This window comes from Macaca thibetana, chromosome 14 (genome assembly GCF_024542745.1).
Source record: "Macaca thibetana thibetana isolate TM-01 chromosome 14, ASM2454274v1, whole genome shotgun sequence".
In the NCBI taxonomy this organism is placed as follows: Eukaryota; Metazoa; Chordata; class Mammalia; order Primates; family Cercopithecidae; genus Macaca; species Macaca thibetana.
In genome coordinates this window covers 43233550-43254156 of record NC_065591.1, presented here as the reverse complement: position 1 = coordinate 43254156, position 20607 = coordinate 43233550, and the positions used below count along the sequence as shown (strand labels likewise).

General features: G+C 33.7%; 1 protein-coding gene across 7 annotated transcripts in view; it reads left to right on the top strand.

Moving 5' to 3' along the window:
- The window catches only part of ANO5 (anoctamin 5), a 99824-nt gene that overhangs the window by 21294 nt on the left and 57923 nt on the right, over window positions 1–20607 (top strand). For 3 of the 7 annotated variants that reach the window (XM_050755364.1, XM_050755360.1, XM_050755359.1), the window contains exons 3-7: window positions 3832–3882; window positions 10776–10817; window positions 13687–13800; window positions 18489–18557; window positions 19828–20112. In XM_050755364.1, coding sequence (XP_050611321.1) covers window positions 3832–3882; window positions 10776–10817; window positions 13687–13800; window positions 18489–18557; window positions 19828–20112 — 561 coding nt within the window. The remainder of the gene's footprint in view (window positions 1–3831; window positions 3883–10775; window positions 10818–13686; window positions 13801–18488; window positions 18558–19827; window positions 20113–20607) is intronic. The other 4 variants (XM_050755365.1, XM_050755361.1, XM_050755363.1 and 1 more) reach the window with 3 other exon arrangements.

Sequence of the window (20607 nt, the reverse complement as noted above, 5' to 3'; positions counted from 1 at the left end):
AACAAACAGGCTGGAACATTTGTATATTCGTAGGCAAACTTATGAACTTAACCTAATTTTATAACTTATACAAAAATTAATTCAACATTGATCATAGACTAAATGTAAAACATAAAACTATACAATTTTATGAAGAAAAAATGGATCAAACTGTTTGGAGATTAGGTCTTGGTGAAGAGTTTGTAGTCATTTCATATCTGCAAACAAAAACAGTAACGAAAAGCATTGATAAATTGGAGTTTATCAAATGTAAGAATTCTTGTTCTGTGAAAGATCCTATTATGATGATGAGTAGACAGGCTACAGACTGGGATAAATATTTGCATATCCTATATCAGACAAAGGACTTATATCTGTGATTTTTAAAGAACCCATACAATTTAAATATTTTACACAAAAAATCTGCCCAATTAGAAAGTGGGCAAAAAACATGTTGAGATCTTTCACTAAACAGGAAATATGATGGCAAATAAACATATGAAAAGAACTTCAATATCACTAGCCACTAAGAAATGCAAAATAAGATCTAAGTAGATATCAGTATATGCCTATTAGAAGAGCTAAAATATAAAATAGTGACAATACAACTTACTGGTAAGGGTGCAAAGAAACTAGATCTCTCATACATTGCTGGTGAAATATAAAGTGATACAGTCATTCTGGAAAACTGTTGGGCAGTTTCTTAAAAACCTAAATTGTAATTTTCATGTCAGTTAGGTAATCATATTCTTGGGGATTTATCTGGCAGAAATGTAAAAATATATTCACCCGCAAAACCTAAACACAGATATTCATAGCAGCTTTATTTGTAGTAGCCAAAACTGGAAATAACCTAAATGTCCTATAGCAGGTGAATAGTTAAAGTGTGGCACAATCGTATCATGTAAAACTACCCATCAGTAAAAAGGAATGAACTATTAATAAACACAACTTGGATAGATCTCCAGGACATTATGCTAAGTGGAAAAAAAATCTTAAAGGAACACATATGTTATGATTCCATTTTTATGACACTCCTGAAATGACAGTATACAGATGGAGAACAAATTAGTGATTTCTAGGGACTTGGATGTTGAGGGGAAGGAAAATGGACATAAATTTAAAAAGGTGGTATGAGGGAGATCTTTGTGGATGAAATAGCTCTATACCTTGACAGGGCTGAGTCTTACCCAAACTTACCAATGTGACAAAATTACTTTCAACTATACAGACACATTACTCGTGTCAACTTCCTGATTATTATATTTTACTATGGTTATGTAAGATGAAAATAACCATTGGAGGAGACTGGGTAGGGGTTACATGGGATCTCTGTGTATTATTTTGGCAAATTCCTGTGAAGCTATAGTTATTGCAAAATAAAAAGTTAAAAAAAGTGAATACAACTTATTTCGCTTTCCTCAATGCTAAATTTTTCTGACACTCAAATGCAATAAAAACAGGCTCTACACATTGCAGTCATTTGTTTTTCACCCCATCTATGGACAGGAGGCAGGCAATTTTCAAAAAAATAAGTATTATAGCATATTCATTCAACTATTGGATTGAGGCAGAATTGACTAGAAATCAATGGATTTTGTCCAGCAACAAATTTATAGATATTATGAATGTTTAGGCTTTTACAAGACAGAAGAATATGTAGGAATTCTAGGTTCATTATTTCAAAATTATTTTATACTTTGAAAGGGTCTTCTGTACTTTCATGATTGCTTAAATATTTAAAGAGCTATTCTAGTTTTACCTCTGATTTACAATTAGTATGAGTCCATCACTGGACATTGTTACAATCTTTTTGGAAATCAGAAAATGCATGTGAATTAAACATGTATCACATTATTAACATACTTATTATATGATTACTCGATAGTAACAAACATTAATTTTAAAAAGCCAAAATTTATTGAGAACTTCCCTTGCATTATTTAATCTCACTGTATGGAAGTTATGGTTTGGAGAGGTTAACTTGCTCAAGTTTACAAATGTAATCAGTTTTACATACATATTTAATGGGTTTTATATAATTGAAGAAAAAAGTTATGAGGCAAACTGAAACTATATAAATTGTTTTATTGTTATATCTCCTATGTTTTGAAGCTGGGATTCTGAACACAGGTAATCTGATTCTAAAGCTCCTTATTCACTGTTTAATATTTCTTTAAGAATGCTGTTTTAAGAATTGTGTCTGAAAGTACATCAAGGATTCTCGTTTTGCTTAAGACTAAGCTTGGTAAGAAATGAGACAATGACATACTCAGCAAAATAGTTATTTTATTTTACATTCTGCAAAGTGAAGTTATAACGATGTCTTTTGATTGGAAATCAGAGCAAAGATTTTTCCTAAAGGGAGAGCTTGTAAAGTGACTAGCCTGGTTGCTTTTGAATATATGGTTTTCTTCTATCCTTCTGTAAGCAAAACAACTAACATTTCTCTAGGATAATTGGAAAAACTTATCAGGAGTCAATATAAATGAAGCTATAATAAATTTATTTATTGTCTTAGTAGAAATATAGCTGCACAGTGTATTTTTAGAGGCCACTATTTCAGAATTAAGTGATCAAGATGCTTGTTAACTTCATTTGCTATCTGTTGTATTTAAACAAGCTAGTGGAATTCATTCAAGGTCCACAAGTAGATATAATCACATATAAGTGGATTCTAATTATAACTGTATTTTAGGCCTGTATTTACTCACAGATTCTCAGTCTTCCCACTCCCTCCCCCCCACCGTTTCAGTATTACTTTAGTACAATAGATTGCATTATCTTGTAATTTATATTAAATATAGTAGTATGAAAATTGTATGTTTTCAAAATTATCTTTCATTCTCTTTTAAAGAACACAGAGAAATTACTGCCTTTTGCCACATTCTGTTACTTTACTTTTGTAGCACTGGGTATATTTCCAAGGTTCTCTTTGAGTATGTTTTAAATATGTCTGTTGCACATTTTATCTGCTATTTTGAAAACTGATTTCCCCAGCATTATTTGGGTGTAATGAGATACTGATTGTGATTTTTCCAAGAATAAGGTAAGTGAATTCCAATCTGGACATGAATTTCCAATCATTTCTGTTAGTTGCTGTCTCTCCATATCTACCTGTCACTAGAGACTGCTGATAAGTGATTGGGTGTTATCTCAGGTCTGTGTCCTGTGGTGTGTGGACCATCATGTAACCTGAGGAATTGGGAATCTACCCAATACACAGAGGGAGGCATCCCTATTGTGTTAATTATAAGTGGTTTATGTGTATTTTTATACATGTATGGCTTTTTTTGGAGGAGTTATAAATTCAAATTCTTAAGAATCCTGATGGTGTATTTTCCAAGGTATTCCCTTTAATGATTTCAAATAATTGTTGAAGGGCGTAAAATAGCCGATTAATTCTGCCCTTCCTGTTGGTCCTGTTCAGGATGCAGCATCATAAAAAGATTAGACCTCCTTGTTATTTCTCAGTAATGTAGTAGTTCTTAACCATTTCTTGTATCTGATTTTTTTTTATGATTTGAGAAAGCTACCTCCCAAATACTGCTTCTCTCTGAAGCTCACTGTCTGTCCTCACTGCACAAACACGCCCTGCCCCACAGACACATTTACAGATACATAGGACACATACATGGACACACATGCCTATGTATACATATATATATATATATATATATATATATATATATATATATATATATGCCTACAGTTTTGCATATGATTTAACATGGTTCCAGATTAAGTGTTTCTGCATAGAGATTACAGAGTTTTTGTTACTGAAATGTAAAAGTTCCCTTTGCTCCACCTGCACTATTAATAATAACATTATATCTTCCCTGGTACTGTTAGCAGAGCCTGAGCAGCAGAGAGACCAGCTTTCTCATCAATGAAGAAACAACGGTAAGCAACAACCAGTACTATCCTTTCTTGCATGGACACAGATGGGGCATTTTTTGTAGTCTGCAATGGTGATGCTCTTTTCCAGTTCAGTTATTTGACATGCTCTCATACATGGTATTTGATAATGTATTACTTTAGGAAAAAAAAATCAGTTTCTTTGAGGGGGGAAACACATCAGACATATCAATAAGAATGACACACTAAGTATAACACTTTGCTTGGATTTTATTTTTTCTATGAGAAAATGAAGAGTCTAAGAGGTGTAATGGCTTGACCAGTGTTATCAATATGTTTAAGAGGCTGATGCTTGACTAGCACTCAAGTTTCTGAGGCTTAGTTCAGTATTCTTTCTCCATTGCATCACTCTTCTTGTCTCTAAGTACATGCCTGCAGATAATCATGAAAAATTACAATTCATTTAAAAATCAAACTTAAATGTCAATTTAAAGGCTGGTAAAGGGACCCGAACATTTTCATTAGTTGCCTAGTAAGTAAAAAATTCCATTTGGGAAGATAGGGAAATAGAGTTATATTCTTATACTGATAATTTTAGCAAGGATGATAGTTTGCTTTTCACTAGGGTACTAATCTTTAGTGTTCTGGAATGAGGATTGTGATATTGATCAAGTTAAAACAATTGAAATGTTGTTGGTTTGTTTTCTTTTTTAATTTATTTTTACTTTTTTTTTTTTTAACTACATAAAGCATTTTTACATGATTCCAAAGTTGAAATCTACAGATCAGATAGCATTTAGATGAGCCTAAAGCTTATACAATTTTGGTATCACTCTTTAAGAAACATATGGAAAAATATTTTACTTTAAAACATTGACGAAAATATTTTATCATGAGAACACATTGTTAGAGTCCTTCCTAAACCCTTGGAAGGGGCAGATGCAAGTAAGATGCCCTGAAGATCATACTTTACTAGCTTGAAGGTAAATCTATCTTAGGTTAAAAATATGAAACAAAGTGTTTTCAGAGAAATCTTTCTTCTTTGTCCTCTCAGTCTTTTTATATAATAGTTACCATTTTTGTTTGGTTTATTTTTCCAATGCTATTACAAATGTTGCTAAAATGAATACTCTTGGGAATTAGTCTTATAATATTTTGGTCATTTTATTTTTCTACATGGAATTCATTTATCAGAGAATAAAGGTATATGTAATTTGTAATTTTCAAGTATGTTGCCAAATTCCCCTGCCTTTTGTGTTTGTAAAAACCTATGAGAGTGCCTGTTTCCCACAACCCTATCAGCAGTGTGTTGTTACACTTCTAGATTCTTGCCTGTCTCATGGTAGTGAGATAGATAATGGCTATTGGGAGCTATTTCACTTAGCACAGTTCTTAGTATCATTTAAAATTGCATTTCTCACCACATATGTGAGATATTCATCTTTTTCTGCATTGAGTGGTCATTTAAATTTATTTTGCTAGATCACTCTGTTCATATATCTTGTCCATTTGCTGTCAGAGTTTTCTTTTTACTCTTGATTTTTTTGGAGCTCTTTACATATTTATTGTTATCTCCTTGCCTGTGACAGAAGTTGCAGATACTTTCCCCAAATATGTTAAATACATATAATTTAATTTTTAAATTCTAAATGACTTTAAAATGATGTATGGTATTTGATTCACTAATGTTGACATTGTCTTTGATTAAATAGTAATTTGTTTAACAGTAGGCTTCTTTTTAAAAATATACTTTATTTTAATATCGTTTTATATTTTATTATAAAGAAAATATAAACAGAGTTTCTTATACCCCACACTCATTTTCTCCTATTATTAGAATTTTACATTAGTATGGTACATTTGTAACAATAAACCTATATTGGTGCATTATTATCAAATAAAGTTCATGCTTTATCCAGATTTCCTTAGTTTTCCCCTAAGATCCTTTTCCTATTCCAATATCTCATTGAGGATGCAGCATTGCATTTAGTAGTCATGTCTCCTCAGGCTCCTCTTGGTTGTGACAGTTTCATGTACTTTTGGTTTTTATATCCTTCACAGCTTTGACAAGGAGTACTGGTCAGGTGTTTTGTAGAATGTCCTTCAATTGGGACTTTCCTGATTTTTTTTTTTTTTTATGATTAGACTTGGATTATGTGTTTTTGGAGGAAGATAATGGAAGTGTCGTTCTCTTCATGTCATATCAAGGGTATATTCTGTCAACATGACTTAATCACCCTTAATGTTTTAACCTTGATTACCTGGCTTGAAGTAACGTTTAACAGATTTCTTCACTGTAAAGTTACTCTTTTGTTTTTTTCTCCCTTTCCATACTGCATTCTTCGGATGAAAGTCACTATTTGCAGCCTACACAAAAAGATTGGGATTATGCTCTCACTCCTTATAGGTGAATCCATTATTTGGAATTGTTTTTTGTGTGTGGGAGATCTTTCTTCCTTTCTTTTTGTCAGTATGTACTTCTGGATATTTATTTTATGCTTTATGTTATAAACCAGTTATAAACCAAATACTACTTTATTTTCTTGCTCAAATTGTTCTAGCTTTGTCTATTGGAAGTTTTTTTTTTTTTTTTTTTTTTTTTTGTGACAACGTCTTGCTCTGTTGCCCAGACTGGAGTCCAGTGGCATGATCATAGCTCACTGTGGCCTTAGACTCCTGGGCTCAAGTAATCCTCTCACCTTGGCCTCCCTGAGATTACAGGAGTATACCACCACACCCAGCTAATTATTATTATTATTATTATTATTATTATTTTGAAAATTGGATCTCACTGTGTTGGTCACGCTGCTCTCAAATTTCTGGGCTCAAGCAGTCTTCCCATCTCAGCTTTCTGAGTGGTTGGAATTACAAGACATAAGCCATATCACTTGGCCAGGAGCTTTTCAGTTGACTCCTGTATTCCCTGGGCATACCCCTATTGTTGTGCTTAGTTTTGTTTTGAGTATTTTCCTACTTTCTGACAAGATGCTCCAAGCTCATCTGGTACATTTCCTGCCTCAGTCCTAGAATCAACTGTGTGCCCAAGGAATGTTTTTTTTTTTTTCTTTTCTATCATAGAAATATCACAAAAGAAAAATCTGTATAAATCAGGGTCCTGTTAGGCCTATTCAGTGTAGGATAATTTAAGAAGGACTTCATAAAAACTTTTATAAAAATGGAGTGTAAGGGAATCTCTGTATATATAGGTCTAGTAATCTTGAATTTATTAAAATCCATAGAACTGAAGGGAATAGTGTAAGGAGCACTTATTGGAACCCAAAAGAAAAAAGTCATATACCAAAGACATTATCAGGGGGCACAAAGACCTTTAGTGAGGGGACACAGCCTTCCTGAATTCAACCTTAGGAAGGAAAACACTATCTATTCTTTCCAATCATTCGTGAGAACCAAGAGGTCAAGGGAGCTCTTTGGCACAGGACAAAAGCAGGGTGGAGAGGAGTGGAGAGCGAATGTGCTGGGATAAACCAACGGAATATCACTGGATATGTTTTTGGGTAAAAAAATAGAGTCTTGCGGTTTCTACTGTGATTATTATGACAGAAACTCAATATCAATTATTTTATAAATATAGAATAATTAATGTAATTTAAAATTCTATTTGAAATAAAATAGTGAAAAGTGGATGAGTACCTAAATAGTTACACAGATTGTGAGTATAGAAAGGACAGTAAAGCCACTGAATGAAATATAGCAAGATGGAAACTATTATGCTTAAGATAACCTATCTTAAAGTGACTACTATATGGGATTGGACAGAATAGTTAGGTAAGTATTTAGAGTTTAGTAAGCAAAGAATGGGAATTGAAAAGATACACTAAAGTTTGCTTAAATAATGACAGATATGCAATTAGCAGATTTTGAAGGAGTATGGGCCTTGTTAACCTCAAGGATGATATTCCAAATATTTAATAACTGATATGGCATAGGCACAAACCAATCAGAAGGGGCCTTTGAGTAAAATGACAAGAAGCAATTAGTGTGAATATTAGCACAGTATTTATAATTGATATGTGAATATATTTAGATATTATCACCTTATGATACAGTCATTAATTCAGTCTCCTAGTGATTTCATCCAGTTTCATGGCTTTAAATACAATTGATATGCCATCTCAATTCTCAAATTTAAGTTTCGAGTGTAGTCATTTCTCCTCAACTTCAGTTTTAAATATCCAAATGCTTTCTTATTATATGCATGTGGATGTCTGAAAGATATCTCAAGATTAATATGTCCAAAATGTAATTCTTGATCTTCCCCTACCAAAAAGCCTGTTTGTCTGAAGTCTTTTCCATCTCAGCAACAACACGCAATATATTCTTTTCATTGCTCAAGTCCGAAATTAAAAAAAAAAGGTTTTATCTTCATTGGTTCTACATTAGACACAATAAAATTCACCCTTTTTAAGTGTGTAGTTTGATGAGTTTTAACAAAATTCATGTAGAAGATTTCCTTTTCCTCAAAAAGTTCCCCTTAGCAGTTTTCCTCCTACCCTATTCTAGGCAACTGCTGATTTTTTTTCTTCCTAATATAATATATAAATGGGATTTTACAGTATGCACTAGTTTGTATCTGGCTTCTAGCTGCTTTTGCTCATCATAATGCTTCTAAGACTCATCCAAAACTCCAATATTACTAGTAAATTGATTCTTTTTGAATATATCTGTACTAGAGATATCATTGTTTATTTTATTTTATGGCTCAGTAATATTTCATTGTATAGGTATACTGAAATTTATTTGTCTACTCACCCATTGATGGATATTTGGATAGTTTTCAGTTTGAAGACCATTATGAATAAGGCTGTTATGAACATTCATGTAAGAAGTGTTTTTAGAGATGTATGTTTTCATTAATCTTGGGTAATTTCCTAGGAGTAGAATTTCTGGGTCATGTGGAAAATATAGGTGTAACTTTATGTAAAACTGTCACACTATTTTTGAAAGTGGTTGTACCATATTTTATTCCTACCAGCAATGTATAAGAGTTCTATTTGCTGTACATCTTCACCAGCATTTGATATTGATATTGATAGCTTTTTAATTTCAGTAATTCTAGTGGATGAGTAGTAATATCTTGTGATTTCAACTCTCATTTCTTTTATAAATAATGATGTTGCCCATCTTTTCATGGGCATATTGGACATTCATAGATCTTCTTTTGTAAACCATTCAAATCTTTTCTGCATTTAAAAAAATTGAGTTGATTATCTTTGTATTGACTTGTAAGAGTTGTTTATGTATTCTGGATGCGAGACCATTGTCAATCTTACTTATTGTGAACATTTTCTTCCAATTTGTTGCTTGCCTTTTCGTTTACATGCAGTGTTCTTAGAAAAGCACATTTAGAAGTATAGAAGTTCAATTTCTCATATTTTATCTTTTATCATCCATGCTTTTTGTGTTCTATTTAAGAAATATTTGCCTACACCAAAGTGGGGGAGATTTTCTAAGATTTTCTTCAGTTTTATAGTTTTAGTTTTTATGTTTAGGTCTATGATCCATGGAAGTCATAATATGGCCCTGCATGGTCCTTTAGTGTGGGACTCTTTCATTTGTCTTAACAATTCTTTAATGAGTTTAGGGAAAGCATCTGAGAAAAATAGTAACCTGTGAATCTCGTGAAAGATGCCAAGAAAATAAAAATGCTGAAGTGAAAAATTTCAGGCCATCAAAATAATATAGTTTAAAATATATTTTATGCAATGACCAATGTTTGTCTTATATCTTTTGTATTTTTAAATAACAGCAATATTAACTCCTCTATCTACATATGGAAGGCATTAGTTTACAGGGCAGAAATTTTCACTCCAATAGTTTCACCAGTTGCTTAGACTTCTTCAGCCTATTCCAGGAAGAGACTAGGTTAAGAAATTGTATTGGATTATTTATCCATTCATTACAGTATAAAATACACTCAATTCTTGCTCATTTATGCTATAGGTTTGGTTTTCTTTAAAATATAGTTGAGTATCCCAGATATTTTTAGGTAATTGACCTTGTGTTTTAAATAATGACCATGTAATTGAAGATTGGAGACAACTCAGCATTTGAATAACTGAATGACTTTTTTGGTAATCTAGTATATTGCATGTTCATGAAATTAAAAAAAAAAAAACCCTGGGTAAACTTTCCATACTACACATCATCTCAGTATAAATGTAGTAATTTTGCTTTCTTTTCCTGGTTATATACAGGCATACTTAACAAAATATCTCTTTTACTCTATATTTTTATTATTTTCATGTTTTCCTTTATTATCGTTATTTTTCTCTTCCTTAATTATGTTCTTTGCAGGGACATGAATGAAACTGGAGGCCATTATCCTTAGCAAACTAACAGAAAAACAGAAAACCAAATACTGCATGTTCTCTTACTGATAAGTGGGAGCTAAATGATGAGGACACACGGACACATAGAAGGAAGCAACACAATGGGGTCTTTCGGAGGGTGGAGGATGGGAGGTGGGAGAGAAGCAGGAAAAATAACTACTGGGTACTATGCTTAATACCTGGGTGATGAAATAATCTGTAAAACCAACCCCCGTGACACATATTTCCTTATGTAACAAATCTACACATCCTGCACAGGTACCCCTGAACTTAAAAAAAAGTTGAAATAAATATAATAAAATATAAATCCACAAATATTTGTTATGTTTAGTCTCTGTTTAAAGAATTTAGGAAAATTTACTTTGAAGTCTCCTTATTTTCTTTACATGTTAATTGCTTTCTTCCCATTTTTTTCTTCTCTTTTCCTTGCTAATTTGTATCCTCCAGTTTGAAATGTCATGCACACAAACACACACACATACATTTATAAAATGATCATATTGAGGGTTAGTTTGTCTGTGTCTGTTTTTGGAATCTTTACTGTAATTCTGGGCAGGAATTGCTAATTCTTTGTTGGTTGCTTCACAGCCTGCAAAGCGATTCAATTTGTTCCTGAGGCGGCGGCTTATGGTAAAACCAGTGCTGAATGATGCTGCTTATGCTCTGAATGGCTGCAGTGGTAGCCTTAGTTATTTTTCTTCTAATAGAATACTTTGATTTAGGGGAACGTTGTCACTGATTCCTAGTCCCCAGGCAACTGAAGTTTAAGAATAGTGATTCTTAATTTGTTTTGGATTAGATTAAATCTGTAGATCCTCTTCCTAAAATGTATACACACACACACACACACACACACACACACACAATTCATACAGTTTCAGAGGTTTATGAACTTTCATCAGCAATGCAGGGTTTTATTTTGTTTTGTTTTCAGATAGAGTCTCACTCTGTCGCCCAGGCTGGAGTGCAGTGGTGCAATTACGGCTCACTGCAGCCTCAACCTCCTGGGCTCATGTAATCCTCCCACCTCAGCCTCCTGAGTAACTGGGACCACAGGGGCATGCCACTATGCTCAGCTAATTTTTGTATTTTTAGGAGAGATGAGTGGTTTCACCATGTTGTCCAGGCTGGTCTCGAACTCCTGAGCTCAAACAATCATCTTGCCTCAGCCTCTCAAAGTGCTGGGATTACAGGCATGAACCACCACACCCAGCCGGTAATTCAGGTTTTTGAACCACAGGATAACTACATCCTTTACAGAGAAGCCACTCAGATGTTTACATAATTACAAATAGGTATTTCTAAGGACAAGCCAAGTACAAACACAAATGCCCACACATACTACAAAATGTATTTATGTCATGTTTTGAGCAAAACAAAATCATGATATGTTTTAGTAACATTCAGTTATATGTGACAGAATTATCAGATTTTTCTGCCTCAGCCTTAACTGATTTTTATTGGTAGTCCTGAGACATGTCCCTCATGGTGACTTACAAGGCTCCCAGTGATTTTTTTTCCCGTATTTAAAACAGATTTATAGTGTATCGTCAGGGTGTGATATAATGATAGAAATTCGGGTTTTCCTAGCTAGCCTTTGGCCTTCAGGACGACAGTATGTTTACCTATTTTTGACTGAGCACTCAGGAAAATCACTGGAGTTACTATTCTCTTAGCTACTTTGTCTATTTTCTAGTCAAATACTCTGAATATAAGTTTTGTTAATTCCTGTGTGCACATGTTCTGTCACCAGAACTGCTCTTTGTGTACCCAGATTTAGCTTGTGTAAACAATATAAGTACCTGTTAATATATTAGTTTTTGAAAACAAAACAAAACAAAAACAACAAAAAACCCCTATCATACAAAATGTGACTGTCACAGACTTAGAGCAAGAGTACTATTTTTTTCTTCTAATTTTTGAGCTTTGATTTTATTTAGTCTAAGTAGTATATTATTTCTGCCTCAGTTGCCTTCCAAGAATTTTGGTGGATTTCATAAGATGCCAACGCTGTGATGATTTACAAGAGTGCCAATGGTTTGTTTGGTTTTGTTTTTTCTTTCTTTTCAATTTTTAGTGATTTATAAGCAAAGTGTAGTGTGATAGCAGTTTGATTTTTCTCAGATTCTTTTACTTTCTTTTAGGAAATAGAAGATGGTTATGCATTCTTTGGCTGAGGTGAAGAGAACTCAGACATAACATTTGAGTCACTATATCTTGGCACTTAATCTCTAGATTCCTTAGATTTTTTTTTTTTAATTTATTTGTTCCCTTTTCCACTCATTTCTTCCTGTGCATTGGGAGCTAGTTTTTTTCTGAGACACATCAGCTTTTCATTAGCTATGTAAATGCTCTTACTTTGTTCATAGACCACAGATCAAACATGAGACTTATGGCTTATTCGCATATAACTGATCCTCATCCATTCCTTTTTCTGGGAGGCCTGTCTCACCTGACTTGGGTAAAATAATCCCATAGGGTACACAATAAAAGAAACTCATAAATTAATAGAAACACTGGTTGTCAAAATTAAAACCATATAGTTACTCATTCGCAGGTGAGCTAAAGCAATTGGAAGATTATCTCATTGACAGCCACTGTATTATCTATTTGCATAATTCTAAGTATAATAATACATGTAGGCTATTATGAATATTAAATATTAGATATAAACTTTAAAAGAAAACCAAATCAGTCAAACATGAAATCTCTTTCTTCTGAAGCGCTGTCATATTTTTGCTGTTTTTAAAGTGAAGGAACTAATGAACTAACTACACAACATGTGAAAGTTGGACTTATAAGTGTAATTATTATACTGAGATAATTCTTGCAAATTTAAACAAAGAATTGATTTTTGCTCACCTGTGAAATTGAGGTTGAAGGGCGAGTTGCATGAAACTTAACTTGTGATGCCAGCTAATAAGCTACTTGCTTTCTAATATTTAACTGCACCTTGATTTTATTTTAATCCTTACAAAGTTGAATTAGGAAGTGACAATTTTATAAAAACATAGAATAAACATTAATCATACATTTGTTTTCTTATAGTGAGACTCCATTAATTGGTTTGTAATTAATTGTACCCCCAAATTTGCATGTAGCCATGAATTATTTAGTGGACTACGTGAGATGTTGTTTAATAAAGATAACAAGTCAGTCTCTGTGCATTTTGGGATCAATGTGTGTGTGTGTGTGTGTGTGTGTGTGTAATATATATCCATTTCATATTTTGGTATGTTTGCAGCATTTTTGTTGTATGTCCATGTAGTTAACATGCTTATCTTCTTCCTGAGTCATTATTGCTTAATCTTTTATATGGAATTTCACTATAAAACAAAACATAATCTGTTGCTAAAAACTCTGGTTATTTGTCTTGACTTGTCATTTCAAGACTGAAAAAAAAGTAGCTGGTGACCAAATTATAAATAATTCCTTTTGTGCTTTTGCCATTTCAGAATAAAACTATAATTTACAATTGTGTCATTTATGTCTCCTGCAGTTTCAAAAAAATCAGCAAAGCAAAGATTCTATCTTCTTCCGAGACGGGATTAGGCAAATCGATTTTGTGCTTTCCTATGCTGATGACATAAAGAAAGACGCAGAGTTAAAGGCGGTAAGTGCGTTATAAGAGAAGTGGGAATAATAAAAAGAAGCACATTTTATAGTTTCACATGGATATCTGCATTGAATTATGTTGTAAAAGTGAAAAGCCCTTAAGTGTTACTGAAACCTTAAACTGAGCGAGATAACTGTAAAGTAGGCAGCTTAAGAAGAGACATGTAAAGTCAATGTTATTTTTTGGATATTTTGCATGCTAACTTCTTTTTCTTCTTCTTCCAAGTATCTGATTCTTTTTATAGCTCACTTTAGTATTAAATGTAACATCCAAAATTTGAGGTATGTGTCTGAATATGATAATTGCCTTTTGTATGATATTTTCATTTTGGAAACGTATGACTAATCTATTCCTCCAGGTATAGCCTTTATATTGTGCTCTATTCCTGATTTTGTTTTATTTGTATTACACATCACTTTATGAGCTTATTTGTTCATGTTTTTACTTGTTTGCTGTCTCCAACACTATAAATTAAGTTTATGAGGCCAAGTACTTTGTCTTATTTATCGCTATATACCCAAATCCTAGAACAGTGGTTGGATTATAATGGATGCTCGATAAATACTCAGTATTTGAAATCATAAATTAATCCATTTTTATACACACATTTACTTATATACTTACAAAATAAATGTCATATAAAATAAAAAGTAAAAATAAAGATATTATTCCCCCAAGACTCTGTACACATACAGGTCTGTCCCTTTTTTCCACCCACTGTCTAGAAAGCCTTCTACCAGGCCTCTGAAATTCATGAACCGTCATCATTTTCATCTCTTCTCTGAACATTCCTGTAGCAGTCCTCTCAAATGATGGTTATTTTTCTTTACAGAGCATTTCCCTAGAGATGGGGTAAGTGCTGCTTGCCCTCCTTGTATCTTGTCGCTAATGTTCTCCTTCACTTGTCCCTGAAATTCCTGAGCTTTAAATCTCATCAGATTTATTATTATCCTGAATAGTTTTTGTTATTTATCTGTCTCTGCATCTTCTATTCCTCAACAATTTTAGCTCCTAGATCACTGTCAGTCTTTCCAGCAATCTTTTTAAATCATTGATAATATCAATTCATACTTGGATGATTATTTTGACACCCTGGCCTCTCTGTTCCTTGAACTCCCTTTTCCAATGATCTTAGCTTCTACTCAGCCATTCACTCACCTAGAACTTGTCATTACTAATAACTGCAACTATTTATAATTTCATTCTATGTGTACAACTGTCTGATTACACCTCACATCTTTCTGATCCACATTCTTCCTCCTTCCACCTCACCAGGACCAGATAAGATGCAATCATCTTACTGATTTTTGCTGCTCTTATTCCCCTCTCACTCTTTATTCAGTTTATGTCTCATGGTCAACAATTGTAATTACTGTGTTACATATCTCATCAAGTCCCTTTCCCCTCTCCCAGTTGTGCTTGACAAAACAACAACTTTAGTTAAACCCAGCCCCACCTACTACATGCCAGCACACATGCAGAAAGGAAAACTTACAATTTACTGACTGACTTTACCTTACATTCGTGCCCATGGACCTTAACTGGGTCCTTATGCTTTGTGGCAATCATACTTTCCTTCCATATTCTATTGCCTCCCACTTTCTTAGATGACTGTTTTATAATGTTTTTTTCTCTCTCACACCTACAACACCTCCTCCCATCTTCAAGCTTAGCTGATCACATTTTTCTGCTTCATTGAGAAAACTGAAGCAAGAAGAGAAAACCTATAAATTTCTACTACCACATCTGTCCATCCACCAGGATTTTTGCTTGTGTAAGCTATCTTACTCTCTGTTACCATAGACCAACTATTTATCCTTCTACCTAAAGGCAACTCCTCCACGTGTGCCCTGCATTCTGTTTCTTCTTGCCTACTATTCAGGAGTGCCAAAGATAGCCCTCAGGTTTGGGGGTTCATTACAAAGAATCACAGGACTCAGTTTATAGTCATGCTTATGGAGACATTTTATTACAGTGAAATGATAAAAAGCAAAACCAGCAAGGGAAAAGGCTCATGGGACAAAGTCTGGAGGGAACCAGGAGCAAGCTTGTAAGGATTCTTCTCTCAGTAGAATCACAGGATATACACTTACTTTTTCCAGCAACAATGTATGAAAACATATGTGAAATATCTATTGGGCAAGCCCATTAAAGTGCACTAGGTTTTTATTAGGGGCTGGTTACCTTGTCGCCTTCAGCTTAGCACATACCAAAATTTCATACTCCCAGAAGGAAAGCAGATATTCAGCATAAATAACACTATTTGAAAAAACAATATAGGCAAAATGAGTCACTCTTATCAGTTCTGGGAGTGGAAGGAACTCTTCAGAAAAGCAAGTCCCAGACACTAGGACCAACCTTTTGAAAGTTGCAGCCAGGCCTTTCTAAGGATAGGAGTTTAATGCCTGCTTTGTTAACTTATTTCTGTATACTTATTTTGGGATATTGCTCCTAAAATTAGTTCCTCTTTCTCCTAAATTATATTTGATATTCTTTACTAGGCCATTTTCTTCAATGAACAAATACGCTGTTAATTTTTCTGTATTAAAAATTTATGAATAAAAACCCTCTTTTTGTCCCAGTTTTCCTATTATCTACTATTTCTGTATTTTTTTCTGCCCAATTATATATTAATCCCGTTCTTTTCAAGCCTTCGTCCCAGCCACTCTGCCCATCTCCTTGTATAAAATCCAGTGGTCAAGCCTTAGCCCTCATCTTACTTGACCTATTAGCAATATTTGACACAGTTGATCCTTCTCTTTTCTATTGTGTATGTTCTTCATGTGGCTTCCAGGACTCCACATTATCTTAGTTTTTTTCTTATTTCACTAGTTGCTCCTTCTCAGTCTTCTCCTAAATCTCTTAGTATTGAAGTGCCTCAGGGCACAGTCCTTAATCCTCACCTTTCCTTAACTTACGCTGATGTATTTGATGATTCTGTCTTAGTGTTTTAAAATAATATATTTTATGATTTTATATACATTAATCATACAATCCCTGAATTTACTTTTCCAGTCCACATTTCTCTTCCAACTGTGCATAACTAAATGACTATCCTGCATCTCATACCTTCAATAAGGTACTGGCATAACAACAGACACACAGACTAATGAAATAGAATAGAGAATCCAGATTTAAATCTATGCATTTAAAACAAGCTCATCTTTGAAAAGGGGGCCAAGTACATACAATGGAGAAAAGGTAGGCTTTTCAATAGATGATGCTGATAAGACTGGATAATTATATGGAAGAATGATACCAGACGCATAGTTCTTACCATACAAAAGATCAAATCAAAGTGGATTAAAGCTTTGACTGTAAGAACTGAAACTTTGAAACTACTAGAAGAAAACACTGGGGAAATGCTCCAGGATGTTGATCTAGACAGACTTCTTTGGTTAAGACCAGGCAATTAAAGGAAAAATAGACCACTGGGATTATATCAAGCCAAAAACCTTCTGCACAGCAAAGGAAAAGTGCCCATTATTGGATGGTAAAGAAAACGTGGCAAATACATATAATGGAATATTTTTCAGCCATTGAAAAAACGAAATATTATCAAAGCCATTATGTTAAGTGAAATAAACCAAGCACGGAAAGACAGATGTCATATGTTCTCACTCATGTGTGGGAGGTAAAAATGTGAATCTCAAGATAGAGTAGATTGGTGGCTACCAGAAGCCAGGAAAGGGAAGGGGAAGGAGGGAGATAAAGGGAGAAAAACAGTATAAATGTATTTATTGCTACTGAACTGTACACTTAAAAATGGTAAAGATGGTAAGTTATATATGTGTATTTTAACTCAATAAAAATGTCTTAAAAATATAAAAATACTTTTTTTTTGTCATCAATACATTGCTTTAATAAAGGTGGATGGGTGGTTCACAACTGTAATACCAGTGCTTTGGCAGGCTAAGGCAGGAGGATCAGTTGAGGCCAGGAGTTCAAGGCCAGCCTGGGCAGATAATGAGACCCAGTTTCTATAAAAAAAATTTTTTTTGAAGTATCCAAGTGTGGAGATACTTGCTTGTAGTCCCAGCTACTGAGGAGGCTGGGGAGGATCACTTGAGCCCAGGAGTTTGATGTTATAATGGGCTGTGATCACAACACTGTACTCCAGCCTGGGTGACAGAGCAAGATCCTGTCACTACAAAACAAACAAACAAGCAAACAAATGAAAAACTAGGCACCCAAGTGGTTATTTTCAGTAATGACCTATAGTTAAATTTAAGTTTACTTTTTGCTAAGTGAAGCCATTTTGTCCTTCTGGATTAAAAAGTCTTGATGACATATTGGCTTAAAATTCCATTAAATATATAGTTTATTTGAAGAGTATTGATCTTTGTAATAGTGAGTCTTTTCAACTTGGAGCATGTCTCTCTGTTTATAAAGTTTTTAAATTTACGTTATTCAGTAAAGTTTTGTGCATTTCTTCAGATAGAAGCTCTGCGTATTTCCTGGTGATTATTCCTGGATATACTGCATTTTTGTAGTTGTTGCGAATTATAGCACAAGAGAAAAGCAGTACCTGACATTCAGATGGAGCACTTTTATATACAACCATGGGAGAGGCAGAGAGCTATCCAAAGTCACAGCCATTGTATATTGAATCTGTCAATACTGAGCAAATAAAACAAAAGTGTTCTGCATAATTGTGTTGATTTTTTTTTTTTTTTTGGTCATAGGAAAGAAGAAAAGAGTTTGAAAAAAATCTGAGAAAAACAGGTCTTGAGTTGGAAATAGAAGACAAAAGGGTAAATGTAGTTGATAATTTATACCAGACTCTTTAAGTGTTGTTTTATCCTATTCTGGCCTTTGACTGGATAGACTCTGTGTTTGGAGGCAATACAATAGCTCTTTTGGCTACAGATATGTGCACTGGGATGATAAGGCCTGTAGTCTTACAGGTAAGTAGATGAGTACTGTGAATATGCAGTAATAAATGGACACAGTTTGCATTCAGGATACAAAGAAAAAGAAGATGTGGACTTTTTCTCATAACAGTTTCATTTTGAAGTCTGGCTATAATCTGGTCCCCTAAATAATTAACCAGGCTGTCTTGCAGCATAACCTGCTGTTTAAGCCTAGACATTCTTTCTGTTCATGAATATACCAAGTTTTCTTTTTAAACTGATTTTTACTGTTTTTCTAGAATTCCCTTCAAAATTGTTTTTAAAGTCCTATTTAATATCTTACCCTATCTATGAAATTTCTAATAGTTTCAGCCTGGGCAACATAACAAGATCCTGTCTCTACAAAAAATAAAAAATAAAAAATTAGTTGGGCATTGTGCCTGTAGTCCAGTACTTGAGAGGCTGAAGCAGGAAGATTGCTGGAGCCCAGGAGTTTCATAGTTGTGCCACTGCACTCCAGCCTTGTCAGCAGAGTGAGGCTCTATCTTAAAAAAAAAAAAAAAGAAAGAAAAGAAAAAAGAAAACCTAAAGCATTACTCTCCAGTTCTCCCATTTTCAGTGAACTAATAAATTATTATACCATACAATCCGTAGTTTTTCCTATGCAATGAACCTTTATTATCTAAAGTTCTTCCTCTTTGTGTAGGCAAAACAAAGAAGTTGGGTAAGAAGAGTGAGTACATTTTACAGTCTATATGTATCCCTTATATTATAACCTAAGTAAAATTTTGAACTTACAGCTAGTTACTAAAAACTTAAGAAATTGCCCGGAACCACATAGGTAATTGTGGATTTAGAGATGAGTATACATTGACCATGAAATATATTTTTAAAAATATTCTTTCTCTGTTTGTGTGTGTCTTTATATGTTTCTTTCTGTCTCTCACATATATACACACGTTATATGTATACATATACACATGTTTATGTAACTATGACTATATGTTTTGTGAATTTTGTTTTCTCAAAGTTTTGCCTGAAAATTTCAAAAAATTGAAAATACTTTGGTGTGTTTGAGATTTTATAAAATATTATTTATTTTATTTAATCAGCTCAGTAACAAACTGATCAGTAAGCTTTCTGCTATTTTGCTTTTTTTTTTTTTATGCAGGACTCTGAAGATGGAAGAACTTATTTTGTTAAGATCCATGCCCCTTGGGAGGTATTAGTTACCTATGCTGAAGTCTTGGGAATCAAAATGCCTATTAAGGAGAGTGATATTCCCCGACCTAAGCAAACTCCTATGAGCTATGTGCTTGGGCCTGTGAGCCTCCCAACGAGTGTGAAGTATCCCCATCCTGAATACTTTACTGCCCAATTCAGCAGACATCGGCAGGAGCTCTTCCTCATCGAAGATCAGGCAACCTTCTTTCCATCCTCATCAAGAAACAGAATTGTAGGTAGAGAAGACCTTTGGGCACATCCCTTTGAATCCGAGATGTATGCTTGTGTGTGCTTTTATACATGTGCAGATGTCATACCATTTCTGCAAGGTGTTTCTGTATAGGATATAAGCATTTGGTGATATTGAGCAGTTTGAAAGTGTAATTAGACCACATAAACTCATTACCCTCCCTAACTCTCAAACTGTTGTTTAAAAATGAGTGGTTCATGGTATGGATGTAGTAAAGGAAGAGATGTTATACAGTATTGGAAAAAGCAATTAATTGAGATCTAGAGGACTTTGATTTTGTAAGATCTTTGTAAAATGGTTTTACAGTCTTAGAGTTTGGTTTTATACAGTCAGTGCATAGTAAAGGAAATATTTATCATTCCAAATGGAAATGAAATGTTTTAATTTCTTTATATATGGATAGAATTTGAGAAACCTCAAAACTTTTTTTCCTTCATTTAAAACTGTTTTCTGCCTTCTAAATAGTATTGTTTTCTC